Here is a 20211-nt window from a genome sequence, read left to right on the forward strand (position 1 = left end):
AACCAACTTTGACCCCCTATTGTGGCCCCATCCGATCCCCGGGGGCCATGATTTTAACAATTTAGAATCTGTACTATATCAGGAAGCTTTCATATAAATCTCAGCTTTTCTGGCTCAGTGGTTCTTGGGAAGAAGATTTCTCCTATATATTTGTATGTAAAACTGACCCCCTATTGTGGCCCCATCCGACCCCTGGGGTCCATGATTTTAACAATTTAAAATTTGCACTATATCAGGAAGCTTTCATATAAATCTCAGCTTTTCTGGCTCAGTGGTTCTTGAGAAGAAGATTTTTAAAGATTCTCCCTATATATTTGTATGTAAAACTTTGATCCCCTATTGTGGCCCCATCCTACCCCAGGGGGCCATGATTTTAACAATTTAGAATCTGCATTATATAAGGAAGCTTTCATATAAATCTCAGCTTTTCTGGCTCAGTGGTTCTTGAGAAGAAGATTTTTAAAGATTTTCCCTATATATTTGTATGTAAAACTTTGATCCCCTATTGTGGCCCCATCCGACCCCAGGGGCCATGATTTTAACAATTTAGAATCTACATTATATCAGAAAGCTTTCATATAAATCTCAGCTTTTCTGGCTCAGTGGTTCTTGAGAAGAAGATTTTTAAAGATTTTCCCTATATATTTGTATCTAAAACTTTGATCCCCTATTGTGGCCCCATCCGACCCCCAGGGGCCATGATTTTAACAATTTAGAATCTACATTATATCAGAAAGCTTTCATATAAATCTCAGCTTTTCTGGCTCAGTGGTTCTTGAGAAGAAGATTTTTAAAGATTTTCCCTATATATTTGTATCTAAAACTTTGATCCCCTATTGTGGCCCCATCCGACCCCCAGGGGCCATGATTTTAACAATTTAGAATCTACATTATATCAGAAAGCTTTCATATAAATCTCAGCTTTTCTGGCTCAGTGGTTCTTGAGAAGAAGATTTTTAAAGATTTTCCCTATATATTTGTATGTAAAACTTTGATCCCCTATTGTGACCCCATCCGACCCCCGGGGGCCATGATTTTAACAATTTAGAATCTGTACTATATCAGGAAGCTTTCATATAAATCTCAGCTTTTCTGGCTCAGTGGTTCTTGAGAAGAAGATTTTTAAAGATTTTCCCTATATATTTGTATGTAAAACTTTGATCCCCTATTGTGGCCCCATCCGACCCCCGGGGGCCATGATTTTAACAATTTAAAATCTGCCTTATTTTAGGAAGCTTTCATATAAATCTCAGCTTTTCTGGCTCAGTGGTTCTTGAGAAGAAGATTTTTAAAGATTTTCCCTATATATTTGTATGTAAAACTTTGATCCCCTATTGTGGCCCCATCCGACCCCCGGGGGCCATGATTTTAACAATTTAGAATCTGTACTATATCAGGAAGCTTTCATATAAATCTCAGCTTTTCTATTTTTACTTTTTCTTGATTATCTCCCCTTGTAAGGTGGCCTGGCCCTTTATTTTAACAATTTAGAATTCCCTTTACCTAAGGATGTTTTGTGCCACCTTGGTTGAAATTGGCCCAGTGGTTGTTGAGAAGAAGTTGAAAATGTGAAAAGTTTACAGACGGACGGACGCCGGAATACGGGTGATCAGAAAAGCTCACTTGAGCTTTCAGCTCAGGTGAGCTAATTATACAATACAAATAGAAAATATAGAATACAAATGGAAAATTTTACAATACAAATGAAAAAGATCAAATATTGCAACGTTTGACATGCCATACGTTCTGGAGAAGATGTATGGAAGAAAAAAATTAATACTTATGTACCATTCGGAATAAATTAAACAGAACATTTTTGTCTTTAAAAATTAATGTCTTGTATGCAAAGAACGTGTTATAATAACTGATTTTAACAATTTAGATGTATACTATATTGATGTATTTATGATTAACTATTTACCGTGATATTTCATGTTTGTATTCACTTAGATCAGAAGTTAACTGCTTTGTTAACAAACATTTCTAAACTTTTGCTACATTGCTAACAAAATATTTAGTTGTATGCATATTCATATTTGAGGATCTGTCCTCGGGGCCGAACGAGTATTGTTAATTTTATTATATTAGACTAGATGAAACCCTGAGCAAGCGCGGGAAATTAGAATTCAATGATATTGCTTAGAGGAAGAACTTTTTAATGCGTGTTTGAATTGTTGCTCACATTCATGTATACAGTAAAGAAAACTTGATTATTAGGAAGTCACTTGGAACTCCAAATTAAATTTGGAAACGCATAACTTCAGATGACTGGATACTTGAAGCAGTTCCAATGGCGTTGATTCGAATATCAGCGCACGGACATGTATTTCTCCATTTTGAATCTCGTCTACCCTACTTATAAGGTTATAAAATTGAATCGGACACTCACCCTGCTCAACTGCATCCGAAAATGAAATTAAGTTTACAAACGACGAAAGTCTTTTATTGGACAAAGAAATAAAAATGTAATAATACCAGTGAATCATGTAATGGATGAGTGTATATCAAACGTTTTTTGAGACCTATAAAAGATGGAATTTACATACTAATATTTAATGTTAAAGAGCTAAATGAACACGTTCATTATCTTCATTTCAAGATGGATACATTTAAATCAGCTTTGAAATTGGTCAGTCAAAATTGTTGGTTTGCATCTGCAGATCTGAAAAATGTTACTACTTCGTTCCCATTCATGAGGATCACAGAATGTTTTTGCGGTTTGAATGGGATAATGTATCCTCTCAGGAAGATGCGTTTGGGATGTTTTCGGTTTGAATGGGATAATGTATCCTCTCAGGAAGATGCGTTTCGGATGTTTTCGGTTGTCAGGAAAGCCCTTGCAAGCAGAAAACTACCGGAAAACATTATTGAAACTGTCTTTGTTTCCTGACGATCATCAACTACATGTATTTCCAGAGATGATTGTTGTTTTGTAACACACAAAACGTTGATCCAGTTGTACCATCTGTGAAGCATGTGTTGCAATTTTTACAAATGTTATATGAACAGGGTCTCGGATATAGTGCAATTAATACTACAAAGTCAGCAGTTTCATCTGTTTGTGCACTTAATGATGTTGATTTAGGAACAAACAAACTTGTTCAAAGATTTATGAGACGTATATTTGTGGGGGAGAAAACCTACATTCAAAAAGAAAAGGCATATCTGGGATGTTTCCAATGTAATGGAGAAAACGAAAACATTGTATCCGCTTCATTCTTTTTAAAACATTTAAAGAATTGACACTGAAATGTCTTATTTTACTGTTGTTGCTTACTGGTCAGAGAGGCCAGACAGCACATCTCTTAAAGTGTACTGATGTAAATATTGACAACAAAAAATATGTACATCTCTCAGACAACGAGAAGATCACTGGATCAGGACCCTAGGCACTGCATTTCCATATGGATGCAATGATAATGTATATGATGTGGGGAATTTGACTAATCCACAAGGAAATAACGTTAATGTGATGGGACTCTTTCCCAATACCCAAAGACGAAAACGCAGTCACGGACATCGTTCATATAAAAGACCAAGTATAAATGATGTCACGTTTGATTCACTTTTTGCCTCACGTCAACAGACAATTGGGTCTACATCATATTCGTACAAAACTTTACTCTATTCCATTGAGGGTTTTACATACGTTATTTGAAGAAGCTATGGCTAGTCTATACTTGGATTTTTCAACACCTGAGTATAGACTTAACTCTATGATTATGGAAGTTGCCTACCACAGGCTCTATAAACCAGCACGGACCATAGATGATATTCCTTCCAAATCATGCCGTCAGTTCCTTAAGCTCAAATTTACAAACAAAGGAATAGATGCCGTCAACATAAGCAACATTCTTCGTCATAAAAGGGTTCAGTCGTGTATTCAAACTTATTTCAAGTTCAAGTCTACACCCTGTATTTCCTACAGCTATACTTCTACTATTGCATCCAAACTTTTTAATTATAAATAAACTTTGCAGTGCTTAGATATAGACCATCTTATACGTAATCCACCAACATGTTCTTGTTCTTCATCTTCTTTCAACTACAGTCCAGCTGGACATGTTATTACTGGTGATGTTGATATAGTTGAAAATGAGGACCTCAAATCACTTATTCTTAAAGGTTCTAAATACAGAGAACCTCGGTCTTTTAATTGGCGACAGAACTTCATCTCTATTATGAGTTCTGTCGAAGATTAAGCCAGACGATGGGCTAAATATCAAAAAGAAGAACTTGATACATTGTCAGAATGGGTTAAAAGCATAAGAGAGATATTAAAATCCTGCATTAGACAAATGAAAACAAAAGTACGTACCATATATCCTTCTGTGTTTAGTAAACCAGAAGTGATAAAAGAATTAGATAGGTTACATGAGGAATATGTTTTGGTTCCAGCTGACAAAGCTAGTAACAACATTGTCTTTGTTTGTAAGGCTCATTATTACAACTGTATTTTAAACGAACTTGGCATTAATTCCACTTTTGGTAATCATACTTATACTCCAACTGCCCTTTCAAAAGACGAAATTCTTCAAAACCATGCTTCAGTTTTAGACACATTTAATATTCCAGCCAATGGGTCGAATGACTATGAGTTACCGTACCTATACTGGATTCCTAAACTACATAAAAACCCTTACAAACAAAGATACATTGCTTGATCCAGTAAGTGCTCTACCAAGCCCCTATCTTTGCTCCTCACGAAAATGTTAACAGCTGTGAAGGAGAAACTTCAAACTTACTGTGCGACTACATATGCCAGAAGTGGTGTTAATCAAATGTGGATTCTACAAAATTCTAAAGAACTTTTAGTAAACTTGAAATCACAGAATTTTCCCCAAATCAATAGCATTAAAACCTATGACTTTTCAACACTATACACGACCATTCCTCACGATAAATTAAAGACTAGACTTTTTGACATCATAGACAGTTGCTTCTTCAACAAAAACGGAAAACGGAAATATTCATATCTAGTGATTAGTCATTCAAAAACTTACTTTGTTAAACACCACTCTGATTCCACGCACAAGTACTCTGAAGTTGAAATAAAAAATATGCTAGAGTTCCTCATTGACAATATTTTCGTGGTCTTTGGTGATCAGGTCTTCCAACAGTCTGTTAGAATTCCCATGGGCACGAATTGTGCTCCTTTGTTAGCTGACCTGTTTTTATATTCATATGAAGCAGAATTTATTCAAAAACTTCTATGTGAGAAGAAAAAATCTCTCGCTGTGACCTTCAATTCGACTTTTAGATATATCGATGACGTTTTGTCTATTAACAATGATATCTTTCATTCATATGTCGATTTGATATATCCCTGTGAGCTCCAAATAAAGGACACCACAGAGTCGTCCACTTCTGCTTCATACTTAGATATTTTATTGAAAGTAGACATTAACGGCAAACTAACAACTCAACTGTATGACAAACGGGATGATTTCAGCTTCTCCATCGTCAACTTCCCACATTTATGTAGCAATATTCCATTATCACCTGCATATGGTGTTTATATATCTCAACTGATTCGATATGCAAGAGCTTGTTCTGGGTATAGTCAGTTTTTAAATCGAGGTAAGCTACTGACAAACAAGTTGATGGTACAGGGATTTCAACAGTCTCGATTGAAGTCAGCATTTCGCAAATTCTATGGTCGTTATAACGATCTAGTTCGTCAATACAACCTGGCATTGGGTCAAATGCTGTCTGACGTGTTTCATACCGATTGTTAAGCCGTTCTTGGCACACTGATTTGACTGCGGATAACTCCGTTTACCTGATCAGGATATGGGGCTCACGGCGGGTGTGACCGGTCAACAGGGGATGCTTACTCCTCCTAGGCACCTGATCCCACCTCTGGTGTGTCCAGGGGTCCGTGTTTGCCCAACTATCTAATTTGTATTGTTTGTAGGAGTTATGAGATTGATCACTGTTCGTTATCTTCACCTTGCATAACCATGTTAAAAACGCCCACATCAATGTATCATTTATCAGATGTAGTCATAGATGCTTTTAATGTTAATGCTTGTTTATGTATATTTGAAACTTTGTATCATTACTTGGAGAGGACCAAACATTTAAGAAAATCTGAGTCACTATTTGTCAGTTTTGTAAAACCACATAACAAAATGTCAAGAGACACCATTAGTCGCTGGGTTAAATAAATGATATTATTATCCGGGATCGATGTGAATTTTTTTCCTCCACATTCCACTAGAGCTGCAGCCAAACAGGCAGGTGTATCTATTCAAGATATTATGCAAAATGCTGGTTGGACAAATTCAATGATATTTCTTAAGTATTACGATTCAATTATTGTTCAAGAAAAAGATGGAAAAATTGCTAATACTATTTTAGGATTTCTTACCTAGTTTTGCAATTAAAATGGACTGTTTTATTAAAGAAAAGGTTTTCTCTCATATCTACGTATGTAAGATACAGATATTCTATGAAAGAAAGGTATGTAAGATATTTCTATCTTTCATATCACGTGACGTTTATCTTACATATCCCGTGACGTCATAATCAATACACAACTAGCTTGCAATTTTCCTCGCCTCGATTGACGAACACTAGCGTCTGCAAAGCTCTTGTACAAAAAATGACAGATTGTAATGTCCCTGATAATCTCCAGGTGTATGTGACCGGACACAAAAATACACATTCCTTGAACAATTACTGCACACTCAACAACAGTCACAAATTCCTCATACACCTATGTCATCCGGTGCATTATGCCAGTTCACAGAAACCCAGCCCACACGGTCTATTACTTCTAGGCCTACCTCCACATTCACTCTGTCAACGTCTACTGTCCGTGTCTCGGGTGAAATAAGTGCCTTCAATGTCCATGAGACTCGAGTCCTTGCACGCGTGAAAAACGAAAGTCTAGCCATGCCCATATTCACCAACAAAAACCACTTGGAATTTCTCTTCACACACTCCTCATTAAATAACTGCTCAATTAATATCAATATCAATGCTCCTCTAAGAAAAAACACGTGCAGTTGTGGATTCATATTCTGATTAGGTCTGTCAAAATGTTTCGCGCTGATGGACTGTCGAGATACGTCACGCATCACCCTGATTATTGATTTATTCAAAGAGGAATAACTCTAATACAATTCACTTATACACTCGTCGGCCGATTTTTTGTCGGCAACGTAGTTGCCAAAATGAAGGTCGTAAATTCGATTCTGGTGTTATTTTTAATGTACAGCGAAAAATTAATTAATTGGAAAATTCTCAAAATGGCTTCGCTAGGCACAAGGAAAACGGAAAACTCTAGAAATATGAGAGAAAAATACTCTCTTATGAGTTGCCATGAAATATTAAAGTGATTCCACCCTCGGGCTTGCAAAAAAGCGGTAAAACCCTCGGCAAAGCCTCGGGTTTCACAGCTTTTTTGCAACCCTCGGGTGGAATCACCTTATATTTCATGGCTACTCATAAGAGAGTCTTATATTCTTATTTCTTTCTTTTTTCATGTATATTACCTGATCACAAGAACAATAATGAACAATATCTCTAAAATCTTGTATGGATCCTCAGTATGGTTGATTTGGTAGAATTGGAAAGTTAAACGAATTTTGATTGGAAAATGAACTAGTTCGATTTTAATTCTACCAAATCAATTACATACTGTGGTTTCACATGCCCTCACCGTCCACCCTTTTTGGGGCTGGAAAATTGAAATATTTTCTTTACATTGTTCATTATTGTTGCTTTAAAAGCTGAATCACGTGATGACCTACGTCACATCTCATGTGATACCTCAGTATGTAATTGATTTGGTAGAATTATAATCAAACTCAATTTGCCATGTAAAATTTGTTTAATTTTCTAAATACACAACCGCAGCGGTGGTCTAGAGGTTAGAGCGTTTGCAACGCAAGCGGAAGATCGGGGTTCGAATCCTGGTCGCGACAGACCTAAGTTGTTAAAACAGGTAGTGACAGTTCCATCGCCAAACGCTCGGCATCAGGTGTGAATATCACGGGCCCTGGGAGATGACCTTAAAAACGGATGTCCCGTACAGTAGATGTGGCACGCTAAAGAACCCCCACTGCTCAATGGTCGTAAGCGCTGAGCAAAGGCCTAAATTTGAAGCCCTTCAACAGTCTTGGTGACGTCTTCATATGAGTGAAAAATTCTCGAATGAGACGTTAAGCAAAATACAGTCAATCAATCAATAAATAAATCCAAATACACATTGCCTCTTCTCATCAAGCGCAATTATCGAAAACGCAATGCACTATATGAATGACAAACAGAACAAATGCTATAATGTATACATTGGCCTGATTTCTTGGACATTGTCAAGTAGTGTATAACCTAATTTCGGTAAAATGTAAGCTTTAAGGCGCAAACTTCCCAGAACAGAACAGACTTTCAAGATCTGTGTCAAAACATGTTCAACCAAATTTTTAAAAAAAAAAAATGTGTTTATTCGTGTGTATGTACATATCAGTAACTGTTAATGATTTGTTACAAAAAGTCGTAACAGTGACTCCTATATCCACGGGAAAAATGAAGAACATTGAAAATATATGAATATCGTATTTTAAAATTCATCGATGTGTCAGATCGTTGGTCTTGGGAGGGGGTGATATGTCCTTCGTTGAATGAGAGATATATAAGTAAAATAAATATATAAATCTTCACAAAATGATAAATATGGGCCTAGTAAAAACTATTATAAGTACAATTAACACTGAAAATCTACACAATTTTATTCTGATCATATTGTAAACCAATCGCATCTTCTCGGCTTGCCGGATAGGCCTGAGAATATGCGATTGCTATGAAGTTACCTCGCTTCGTTCTGGTATTTTCCATAAGGCTGATTCCAGACTAAAATCACGGATTGAAGAAACGAACAGGCATATTTTATTTATTCAACAATCATCAAAACTTATTTTTTCTATAAGATCAAAATCAAGCATCGATAAATAACGAATTAACTTCATATCGTATTACTATGAGATTGATCACTGTTCGTTATGTTCACCTTTCATTAAAAAAAAAAAAAAAAAAGAAAACTGGTTTAGATCCGCCAGTTTACTTCATTTTTGCTAATTCAGGGTAGTATATCGAAAACGAAATTAGGTTTTTAATTAATTTCTAACACTGAAAATCTACACCATTTTATGCTGATCATATCGTAAACCAATCGCATTTTCTTTAATTAATTTTACGATATTTACTAATCAAACAAGATTACATTATAGCTTACGAACTTCACCTCATATATGAAGCAATATTAAAGGTGCAAGCAGTAACTCTGGAGCAAGCGTTTTGGAGTGTATTGGCATTGGTTGTTAATTCATAAGTATAGATTCTTACCATTTCCAAATGCGTTTCGCGCAATATCAACTATGGAGTTACCTTTCAATGGTAAAGTTACTCTGGCGTCATTCCATACACAAGTAATGACAAAGGGAATCTTCATCTGCCAGAATGAGCTATGGAGAAGGACTGACTGCAGGGAAAACAGAAAGAGAATCACAGGCCTAATCGGTGACCTGTTATAAGTATCACTAGCTTCAAGGGATATAGGAATATAGGAAACAACACAGGCACCTGAAATATGGATATTACTACCCACCCCCCCCTTGATAATTTTTTTGTAGTAATAATTTCTCTGAAATGTGTGAATTCCCTGTCTATCTCACCCCTCTTTTGATTTATATAATCGTTTCACGCTTTTTGTAAGCTTTAAAGATTGGCCTTCTGTCGGTATAATAAAATACACAAGGTATGAAACAAAAAATTGTAAACAGGGGTGTCCGTTTCGGGGCACATTTTCCAAGTAATTACAGCGTTACCTAAGGAATTATGGCAAGCGGCAGGTCAGGGAGATGGCATACTACAAGTCTCTTTAACTAAAAACCCATCTCATATCCTTTATTTGTCACAATATTGCGTGCATTGATCGGACAGGGCTTCTTCTCTTCCACTGGCAGCCAAAAAGGAGGTCACAGAGTACGCATTTGCTGTACGCACCGTGTGATTGGTCCGCGAATAATCCCAAGACCATTCGGATGATCCTAAGACTAAACAATGTCTTTGCGAACCAATCACACAACTCCATCAAAAGACTGAAGGACAGAAGGACGGACAAGGGTAAAACTATGTATATAGACATAAGAAATGGCATTCGCTGTAAACATCTGCAACTGATATATCATCCTAACAGGTTTAATTTTAATCCCTTTTGGACTTTCTGAGAACACTCCCGAAAAAAAGTGCTGGAGAAAAATAAGAAGAATCAGAGTAAAGCAATATGATCCCAAGCTTATTTTAAGGAGTATAATGATGAAGGGAAAAACAGAGTAAAAGCGATGTGTTGACAAACTTGGTTTGCGGAACATAGAAATAGTAATTGTGATTCAGCAAACATAAAATGTCTTTATAGACAGGGCGAGTTGTCCTGAACAAGGGACCAGTTTTATTTAGGGTCGTTTATCGTAAGTAGATGGCGAGTTATCTTAGATTGCAAATTGTCCAACATTCGCTGCTCACAGACTTAGGCTTCGGGCAACAGAAAAACCTGAGCATTTGTTGTCAGAGGACACAGTCACTATTTTTTTATTATTACTCTACGGAGATGAAAATATATTTGCATGACACATTTCCTTCAAAGCAATACTTATTTTGATTTTCCAAAATATTACAAATTAATGCAGAGGATGTGCATCATAATGTCTGTCGTCGTTAACAATGTAACCCCTTCCTTGCGTTCACAGTACTTATAGATCACATGGTAGTATATATAGGTTTATCGATGTTTGTCAATTAAAGACTTTTGTTCGCTCTTAGCGACACATATACGTTAAAAAGTTGAAGCAGTCATGGTGTTTTGTAAAGTGTTAGGATTATGGTCGCTGTTTTACTTTGTGGTAGGTGTGAATTCGTAAATATAAATAGAATTTCCTTCATTGAAACTTACCGAATTATTCTGTAAAATGATGTATCTTTTCTCTTTTTATAGTCCAGTAATAGCATAAGTAATGAAGGTAAGCTAAATATTCACTACATTGAATTAAATCCATGTGAAAATCAATTAAAGATTACATTCGAATGAAAAATATAACATATTTATGATTGCAAACTTGGTATTGGAATCTGAAAACGCCTTTCATTTCTATTATTCAGTCTTAGAGAATGGAAAAGCCCCATGTAAGGGTATCGACCTTGTGTTCCTTCTGGACACATCTAGAAGTATCTGGGGACCGGACTTCAGAAAGCAATTGAAATTCGTAGAGAATATGGTCGATGAATTCAAAATAGGACCAGACAAACATGATACTCGAGTGGGTGTGGTAACATTCGCCCAGACGTTCTGGACACAATTCTATCTGCGGTCCTACCTCGACAAGCGAAGAGTAAAAACTGCAATTCGATACATCAGACACAAAAATGGGTACCGAACAAACACCGCCTCAGCACTAAAATTCCTGCACAGCTATATGTTTCATAAACGATACGGAGGAAGACCGCATGCAAACCATGTTGCAATCATCATTACGGATGGGAGGTCTCAGAAAAGGGAAGCTACCCTAGAAGCTGCTCGAATTGCCAGAGAAAAGGGCATCCAAATATTTGCCATTGGAGTGGGGCGTTTTCTTGACATTGAGGAGTTGGAGGGTATGGGGAGTGAACCAACTGGGCAGCATGTCTTCACGGTGTCATCCTATTCAGCACTGGGTGGAATTAAAGACAGATTGCCATCTAATGCATGTGAAGGTAGATCTTAAACGCTTTCGAATTATTGCTTCTTTATTTCCATTTTATCTGTATAATAATTCATGATTTATCATGTATATCGTTTTACAATTAATATTTATTCAAAAAATTAAATTTAGATATGAAAAAATCTTCAAATTGAAAAATTTGTCACTCAAAAGTTTCGTTTATGTCATACTATTCCTCTTGGGTAAAATGATACCCCCAACCTGTTCATACATAGAAGCCGCTTCTACTACGATCAAAACGTGGTCAAACAATTGTCAAATCGCGAGCAAAAATATGGTGAAAACTTTATCAGCGCAATATGGTCGGGTTAGGGTCTTCAAGATCTGGAAGTTCTACGCTCTCGCCACACGTATTTTGAACATGTTCGAAAGAAGCATAGCGGATTCGTGGCCAAGAAGAGGAGGAGGTAAAGTCGTATTAAATTCGGAGTAGACAGGCCATATTCGTACAAGCAGCATGGAAGCATCGCGGTGAGATCTTTTAGTTTAAATAAAAGCGGATCACATTCGGAAACTTAGTCGGGGCATTATAGTCACGCTTCTACCACACTCCCGTTACAATCACCCTACGATCCTTCAAGAAGCATACTACAAGCGTGATATGATCGGCAACAACGTACCTACATCGTCCTACAGTTTTCCAGTTAATGTGTAACATCATAATATTATCTTGTATGTCGTTTCGGCAACACAGTGATATCGTTTAATCGACGTTGAAGCATCGTGTTAAAGTCATAATGAAGACCTAATTTGCAGAATTTGTTTAGCTTTAATGCCAAGTCGGTCCAGATCCAATATTTTTCTAGTTCGTATGATCGGAGTAATCGGCATGGTCTTTGAAAGGTCGTAGCGCTGTGTAATTGGGGATTAATTGTTTCATCTATTAAAGAGAAAAAATAATTATAAGCGAAATCCTTTAAGATTAATATTGCCAAGAATTTCAATGTAAGAATGTGTTGGTGTCAATTGAATCAGAATACTTTTATTGTTATTTCCTTAAAAGTGACGACTACACCTCCCACTACTACTACTACTACAACAACGACAACAACAACGACAACACCGGTGCCACTCCCATTAAAAACTAGCGTAGCCATTGACGTCTTGGGGCCTGACGACTTCTACAAGAAGCACTATTACCAGTACCACGACCAGGCGGGCCGCACTAATTATCACAACCTCCTCAGTGACAAGCCATCAGACTGTGAGTTCCTCTCTTATGTTTAATTAATGCTCTTGTTGCTTCCACCCACATACCACGTGTCGCAATGGGCACCAATTTACAACACAAGTGTGCGGCGACTATTTCTGGCTTATATGGATAAAATGGGGGTGATCTGATACATCTATCCTAGAATATATTTAGTTTTTAAATGTAATACTATTCTGCAAAGATAAGAGGGAGTAGGAAACTGATAATTTCAATATTTAGAAGAATATTCGCTAATAAAGATAAGGTTGTACAATCGTCAAGTGCTTCTGAAGGGTTTTCCTTGAAAAAATATGAAAACCGATGATAACATAAGGAAGTGTTAGTCTGACAGCAGATAAGTGTTTTGTTTACGGAAAGAAATGGGAACACCTTAGGAAATATACAGTATGTAACAAAGACAGTAAATATCTTGTTTGCACCATCCAACTAACTCGTTGTTTTAATATTGGGTAAATACATAATACAATATACTATATAATCCTAGAGATGAATCTATAATCGCACCATTTTAGTTCATTTTGAGAAAAGAAGAGATGGTGATAAAATATCCTACTTTTCTGCTCAACTGATACATGCGTGATATAGAAACATGTTCATATAAAGTGACTGGCAATTTTAACAAAGAAACAGGGTTTCCAATATAAAACCACAATAAAGCTTGCATTAAATATCAGAGAGATAAGTAATGCATAAAATGCTCAAAGATATCAGAGAGATAAGTAATGCATAAAATGCTCAAAGATATCAGAGAGATAAGTAATGCATAAAATGCTCAAAGATATCAGAGAGATAAGTAATGCATAAAATGTTCAAAGATATCAGAGAGATAAGTAATGCATAAAATGCTCAAAGATATTGCATCCCAATGTGCTGCGTCGGTTAGCTGTGCACTTTTAATTAAAGGTGTTACCAAAGCAATTTCAAAATGAATATTATTAAGAAAGCATCCTCCTTCATGTATATGATGACAATTACGTTGTAAGATCGAAATTTATTCCGATGTTCCCTTTACATTAGATTGTGGAGAAAAGGAGGCGGACATCTATTTTGTGTTAGATGCATCTAGCAGTATTTGGCAAGTGGATTTCGCCAAAGAACTAAGCTTTGTCAATGGGATGATAGACGATTTAAAGATTGATAACATTAATGGCAGAATTAGAACCGGTGTAGTGGTATTCAGTAATGCAACAAGAAATATTATCGCTTTGAATTCCAAGCGCACGCAAGCTGAACTCAAGCGGCAGATTGAAGGTATTAAGTATCTAAAAGGATTGACCAACACATCTGAAGCCATCAGGTTCGTCCGTCAATACGGCTTTCGAGATGGAGTCTCGCGTCCTGGTGCTATTAAGATTGCCATTGTCATGACTGACGGTATTTCAAAATTACCTCAAGAAACCATGAAACAGTCGGAACTAGCAAGAAAAGAAAATATTACAATTTTTGCTATTGGTATTGGAAACAAAGTTGACAAAACGGAATTGAAGAGAATTGCAAACGACCCCAACAGTAAACACGTTTTCCACGTCAGTGATTTCAACGGGCTTCATGCAATCAAAAAATTACTAGTACTATCTACGTGTGCTGTCATCCCAGATGTTCCACAAAATCTTCAGAGTAAGTACTAATTGTTAGACATTGGCTACCCTAAGTTTCTCTGAGTATTTGACCTGGTTTCAGAACTATACTTTTATCATGAAGAAGTCACTTAAACTGTAGACATAATTCTTAAGAGGATAACAGTTTTGTATTGTGAATGGGTTAAGTTTAAATTCTTAATACTGAAAACAGAGCAAAAGAAAGTTCAATTCGCCACTTTATAGAAGCAATTATACAAAATGCATTTGAATAATTGATTGCTGAATTATCGAGTTCGGACATTAGTTTTGTTTCTTAATGTTTAACCTTGAAAACGCACGTACTTCTAAAGTTACAAGTACTCTCCTTCTACAACGGAAGAAAAATATTAATGATATAATATCTACTTGTAAGAAAACACAATTAGGTCTTATTTAGATCCTTCCTTATTTATGTAGGTCATATTGAACTGCGTCAGCTTGAAGTATGTTTAAACATTTTGTTTCAATTAAAAATAATTTCAAAACCTTGTCTTTTTTATCTTAGCATGTAGCGGAGACAAAGAAACAGATGTCTTGTTTGCGTACGATGCTTCGAGCCTTGGCTTCAGAAAGAGTGAGGTAATTGGCCGATTTATTCATACTCTTGTGTCTAGCCTCGACCTGTCTAGCGGTAAAGTGAATGTTGGTCGAATCACTGATAACTGCCCGAGGTACAGCAACGTTCCATTAGGACGTGATACAAAACTGTTCACCGAATTAAAGTTTCCTGGTATTGGGCAGTTGCTGCAATCCATGAAGCGTAGTTTTCCGACCACTGTAAACGTGAAGAGAGTCGGTGTGCTAGTTGTTGACGAGAGCACTACCGGGGAAAGGGAAGCGATAGAGTTTATGAAGAGAAATAACATTTTTGATCTGATGGTCATTGCAATCGGCGACCGTTATAATACAGGATTTGCAGCTGATTTAGCATCCGATCCCGACTTCAATTATTTGGTGCGTGTTCCGAAGTACTCCGATCTGAGTACTGCTTTCAGTAAAGTTCTTGATAAACTTTGTACCATCATCAAGAGGTCGTTTATCCTGAGTTTGGACCATTAAAATCTTTATGATGTAAAACAGTTCCGATGTGAATATTGTTATCTTAATTTTAAATTTGTCATTCGTCGTTTTTGTTTAATCATTTGTCTAAGCGGCTTTAGTTCCGCGAGGGAATTTTCACTGTCCTCATGATTACAAGACAAATATTGCTCGTGTGATTAAAATTCACTATAGTTCAATACTGAATACAGCATGTAGCGATTGGTTAAAAAATATATTTTGAGCTCCAACGCACAGTATCCACTGTGAAAGTAATATGGGCTGTATCATTCTCCTAAAAACCATACAATAGAATAGAAATGGGGACACAAACATAACACAAAGAAAAATTGAGCTAATTGAATCATTAGACAGATAATCAAACAGGAAGAATTAATTGTTTGACATGATTCTTTGTGAATACCACTGCAATTGTACAGAAACCCCAAAAAGATGTATCCATCACCGTATTTTCTCTGATAATGGTTTAATCACAACATGAATTAAAACGTCACGATCTTACAACAAGTGTGTTATTGCAGGGATATGGAAGGGTCATATGGTTATTTTCATAAGCTGTTGTATAATATTTTCCTATTCATTATTTTATTGTAGAATTCAAGTTTAATCTTAGAACTTTGTGTAAATTTTGTGGTTTCCTCTGCACACGGTTTAGGTTAAGGAACCATCTTTGAATCAATAAATTAGTAAATATTTTAAAATGATATTTTCAAGAACTTGATAGACATTTAATGTATTATGTATTATTATGATATCTTGAGGTCATGTTGTAAGTTTGTTATAAAATTAAATCCAGGTATTTAACTGCATTCGCAAGTAGTGTCTTCATCAGCATGGGAACCAATCTTCACTCGAATACGAATAATCATGATAATTTAGTTGTATCCTAATAAGAAGCCAGTTATGCTGTTGATGAACATTAGTAACATTTCTGTACAAGTATTCCATTTTCTGACATACATTGTAAAATATTCATGCTCGTTATAATTCGTTTTCTTGAATTGTTTTATATTTCTTTTCTCTATTTTGACATGAGATTTTCCAATCCTTTTTAATTTTTCACTTATATATTCAGAGAAAAAACTACATGTATTTGAATATTGTATACCTTTGCGTTACGGAACTCCTGGCATGAAACTAAATTTTCCATTTTCTTTCCCTTGTCATATTAAAGTAAGCAAGGAAAGCGATACCTTTCGACTGTAAATTTTATTAATTGCTTAATAAATTAGAGAAAAATACACACATGCTACATGTAGATATATATTTTACTCAGAAATAAAGTATATGTTTTTCTTTTGTGTTCTGTTTTTGGGAGGAAGGAGGTTATTGCCTCATCCTTATTTCTGCTTGTTTTGACACAACTCCGTCAGAAAGTAATCATAAAGTCCTGCTATACTATTGAAGTTAATCATAGAAAGAATCTTCACAGTAGGCGAGGAAATAGACAGGAAGATTTCTTTCCTGTGACTGTCTCCTACGTAAACAACGTAAATTTTGTCAACCATGGTCTCCAGTCCAATGATATCCAGTTCATCTTCCTTTTCCAGGTGTTCGTTCACCACAAAAACGACAACATGAACTGTGTTGCTTCTAGCACCATTCTTTGTTGACATTCCGTGTGTTTTCACTTTTTTAATGATGGACGTCATTTTATCAAATGACACATTTAACTTGGTGTTCGGGTTTTGTATAGGAATGTCGCCGCCGTATACGCACGATTCAGAGATGATACCGAGGTGTATATCTGCTTCGTTTTGAAATCGTAAATTCCCAAATTTCCGAAGTGTATTCAAAATAAGTTGAATGTTCTGATCACCTATTGAGGCGGCATTGAAAGCAAACAAAATGTCAACGGGTTTCGCCATGGTACAAAGGGCTAGAAATGGAATATTGAAATTTCAAACTAGATCAGTAAAACTTAAGATGTGATTATACTGGAATATCAAACAATTTAGACAAGTAAATAGAACTGGATTTCATTTGCTACATAAACAAGAAAAATTGTACTTACAATAATTTCCAATTTGTTGTCTAGCAATTAAGCATGTTCTCGTGGCAAGGAGATTGTCAATAGATTGTAAAGCGTCAAAGGTGGACACGCTGAAAACAAAACTAAGATCTTTATACGAAGGGTTAGCCATAGACAATAATTCGTTCTTGTCTACATAGGGCCCAACGCCTATGACAAATATATAGACTCCAGATTCTTTAAGAATGTTTGCTTGCTTGATAGTCTCTAAAGGATCCCGTGATAGACCATCTGTAATAAGTATCAAAATATGGGCAATGTTGGGTCTAGCAACTTCAAAGCCATATTTTCGTACGTTCCAAAAGGCATTTCCAGTGTCTGTTCCGCCTCGCAAATATGGAACATTGTCGATAGCTTTGAAAATACTTTCCTTGGTAGTAAAATCATTGAGGTGGAAGACGAACTGAAATTCATCACTGAATGTAGATACACCCACTGCTGTCTTTCCGGGGCTGATATCAAATGCGCTGATTATCGTTTTCACGAAGCTCAGTTGTTTCTTAAAATCATTAGGATGTATGCTGCTCGAAGAATCTAGTAGAAAGAGAACGTCAGCTGGTTCCCCTCCACATCCTGAATTACAGAAAACGTGATTGTATTGATAATAAATCAATAGTTTAAAGATATACCTTACCAAAAAAATGCAAACAGTTTTCACTTACTTTCGACAATCCCTGTTTTATTACGTGGGATATCTTTCTGTTCAGTCTTCTCTGTTATTGTATTGTTAATTTCTATAGAAAAAGAGTTTAAAGAGATATCGACAGAACAAAGGGTGTATATACAGTAATACTACATATACATGTATGTAACGTGAAATGAAGTCCTATGCATGTATGATACACACCTACGCAGGTCTTATTAATCAAGATATCTGCTATACTTCTCAAATCTGCATAGCTGGACACTTGGTAGATATGATCCGTGTTTCCTGCAATCAGACGCAGCTCTTTTGCATTTACATTGGGTCCAATGCCGATCGCAAAGATGACGATTCCCAACTTTCTCGCTTGCAGGGCTGCTGCTTTTGTTTCATTCTCCGAGAAGCTCTCTCCATCAGTAATAACAACAATTACGTCGTCTGCCTCTTTCCTGGCACCATTCTCTTCTGTGAAAATCTTGTCAACAGCTAAATTGATGGCAGCTGTAGTGTTCGTACCACCAGACAGATAATTTATTCTTCTTATGGCGGAGACAACGTCCTTTTTCTCGGTGTAATCATTCAGAGTGAATTCCAGTTTCGGTTCATCGCTGTAAGAAATTACCCCAACCCTGGACTGGTTAAGCAAAGTACCAACTTCCAATTCATCGGTGAGGTTCTCCAAGAATTCCAATTGTCTTACAAAGTCATTTGGAAAGATACTGGATGAGGAATCGATAACAAAAGCCAGATCCACGGGACGGTCTGTACATTTCAAATCTACAAAAACTTACTACATTAGTTACTAGTCAGAGCGCTCTCTTTACGACCACTACCCCCAGGTTTCATTCTCGACCCCGGTACATGTACCGCTTCAAACGTACGATATGTATCATTGCATCGCCGAGCGTCCGATGTTAGACGCGAAAGCAACGGGTTTTGCGATTATAGCCTTAAATAACGGAGGTCATGTGTCATAGTAGACGTTGACATGATGAAGAACACCACCTGCTACAGCAGTAAACACAAAGCATTGTGGAACTTCACTCAAACCTGGTGACGTCTTTGTATGAGTGAAAAATTCTCGAATAGAACGTAAAACTTCATACAAACAAAACAAAAACAACAACAAAAAACCCCACATACATGTATAATTATTGTGCATGAAGCATTTACTTTCAAATAGAATATTGTACGAGTACTTAAAATAACCAGGTCAACTACTTACTTTTAGAGCCTGTTGAAACCTGTGGAACATATACAATATGTTTACTTTAGATTAATGATTAAATAGACATAATTACATCAATATTTAAATGTCAAGTAAAGTAATGTTTAATCTCAAATATATGTACTTGCCAAAATCAAAGTCCAAAAAACTATCAAACTCCACATGTTTTCGTTAACAGGAAACGCATATACTGCGGGAATGGAGAACCTTATGGTAAATATATTGTATGAACCTAAGTAGCTAAGAGGGTCATTAATCAAACCCGGAAATCCAAAATTGATATATAACATTTCATTTCTATTTTCCATTACATCGGATGGAATAATTTTTTAAAAATACATAAAATTGTACTGATCTGTTTGATTGAAGTGAAAGTTTATTTACAACCGATTCCCTCCATTATACTTTAAATTTCTTTTGTGTGTGTTTGTGTGTAATTAAACACTTTGGAGTTATCTCCCGTTCCTTGTATCTTCAACATAGCATTTTTAATGTACAATGTGCATTAAGGCCAGATGATATAAACAAATTTTTCTACCTTTAGCACTGAAGAGTTCCCATGGTAAAAAAAAAATACTTTGGTTGGTTTTGGTTTTCTCATTTATAGTTGTGGAACTCTTCTGTGTTTTAAGAGCAGGAAAGGGGGTCAGTAAAC

At 36.2% G+C, this 20211-nt stretch overlaps 2 protein-coding genes across 3 annotated transcripts; one reads left to right on the plus strand and one right to left on the minus strand.

Annotated features, from left to right (window-relative positions):
* The first annotated feature begins 10671 nt into the window (after positions 1 to 10671).
* Positions 10672 to 16949, plus strand: LOC125649319 (cartilage matrix protein-like). Its single transcript, XM_048876763.2, has 6 exons — positions 10672 to 10907; positions 11000 to 11024; positions 11164 to 11754; positions 12766 to 12966; positions 13993 to 14592; positions 15100 to 16949. Exons 1-6 carry the CDS (start codon positions 10860 to 10862, stop codon positions 15651 to 15653), a joined length of 2019 nt encoding a protein of 672 aa, XP_048732720.1. The 5' UTR covers positions 10672 to 10859; the 3' UTR covers positions 15654 to 16949.
* Positions 16848 to 19887, minus strand: LOC125649320 (collagen alpha-6(VI) chain-like). Of its 2 annotated transcripts, XM_048876765.2 has the most exons (7): positions 19685 to 19887; positions 19554 to 19572; positions 18533 to 19105; positions 18348 to 18419; positions 17883 to 18258; positions 17668 to 17756; positions 16848 to 17532 (listed from the first exon to the last, which is right to left on the minus strand). In XM_048876765.2, exons 1-7 carry the CDS (start codon positions 19862 to 19864, stop codon positions 16994 to 16996), a joined length of 1848 nt encoding a protein of 615 aa, XP_048732722.2. In that variant the 5' UTR covers positions 19865 to 19887; the 3' UTR covers positions 16848 to 16993. The 2 variants fall into 2 exon arrangements, with proteins under 2 accessions (XP_048732722.2, XP_048732721.2); XM_048876764.2 differs by having other exon boundaries at positions 17668 to 18258; positions 19685 to 19884.
* Between the last annotated feature and the right edge of the window lie 324 nt (positions 19888 to 20211).

This window comes from Ostrea edulis, chromosome 5 (genome assembly GCF_947568905.1).
Source record: "Ostrea edulis chromosome 5, xbOstEdul1.1, whole genome shotgun sequence".
Classification (NCBI taxonomy): domain Eukaryota; kingdom Metazoa; phylum Mollusca; class Bivalvia; order Ostreida; family Ostreidae; genus Ostrea; species Ostrea edulis.